We start from the raw sequence: 1116 nt of genomic DNA on the forward strand, positions 1-1116 counted from the left end.
GTCTTGCGTAGTCGCCTCTTTCACACGAATGTCACCACCCGACTTATCCTATGGATTAGTGCGTTCCTCAGCGGTAGAGAATTTTATGTAGACATCAATGAGGAAAGATCTGAGTGGCGTAAACAATCTCAAGGCCTGCCCCAAGGGGCAGTGTTAGCGCCGGTGCTCTGGGCAATATTCGTAAACCCCCTTTTACAACTCTTGGACAGACTCTGCACTGCACCAAACCCGGCACTAACGGGCTTCGCTGCATACGCAGATGATGTTGTCCTTTGGGCTTCCGGATCATCTCAATTCGAAGTAGATTGCAAACTCCAGCTAGTCTTAAATCGGGTCCAGTCTTGGGTAGAGTCGGTTGGAATGGAGTTAGCAGAAGATAAGACTCGTCTTATCTACTTCACAAAAACTAAGCGTAGAAAGATTCGACCTAACCAAATCCTACTGAAAGGCTTTCATCTTCAACCAGTAGATCAAATCACCATACTAGGGGTTATCTTCGACTCTACCTTATCTTGGGGCCCACAAATTGAGAAGATCCGGAAAAACGTGAAACATCGGGCAAAAACCATCTCTCTACTACTTCAAACCCCTACTAAGATTCACAAAAAACTTTACAGGCAATATATACAATACAACTTCACAATGGGTAGCTCAGCATGGGCCTTTGGGGTGACGCAAGAGCGGTGGAAGTTAGTGAAGCTGAACTACCCGCTATAGAGAAGGCTTTCTTTTTCGTGGGATGGCTATCTCCCAAGAATATCTGTATTTGGGACCGTTTCGCTAGCCTACGACAATCGATCTCGATCTCATCGTCGGCCAATCGGACTCCAACGCCAAGTAGACTTACCTCCTCTAGCACCGGGATGTTCATCCGAAGATTAGCACATACCGAATCGAAGAGTGCTCGATCCTTAGGCTGAATAATGGCTCCCACTTTTGCTAACTGGCTCGCAAAGCCAAACAATAGCATACAGTAGATGGTCAGGGCGAAGAGGTGCAGGATGGTCAACACGTCAGAGCCATGTGCTGTCCAATCGTCCATGTAGAGATGACTAGAGAAGGCTTTCTGTACCCACTTCAAATTTGCGAAGCTGCGACCCGCCTTATCTACTATCT

At 47.0% G+C, this 1116-nt stretch overlaps 1 protein-coding gene across 1 annotated transcript; it reads left to right on the top strand.

Moving 5' to 3' along the window:
- Positions 1-209: 209 nt before the first annotated feature.
- Pmar_PMAR028745 (hypothetical protein) lies at positions 210-412 on the top strand (the record flags this gene model as incomplete). The annotated part of the gene is made up of 1 exon (XM_002779910.1): positions 210-412. A coding segment is annotated over one exon (203 nt), but the record flags the coding sequence as incomplete, so codon positions are not given.
- Between the last annotated feature and the right edge of the window lie 704 nt (positions 413-1116).

The sequence above is a fragment of the Perkinsus marinus genome (assembly GCF_000006405.1).
Source record: "Perkinsus marinus ATCC 50983 genomic scaffold scf_1104296945072, whole genome shotgun sequence".
Lineage (NCBI taxonomy): Eukaryota > Perkinsozoa > Perkinsida > Perkinsidae > Perkinsus > Perkinsus marinus.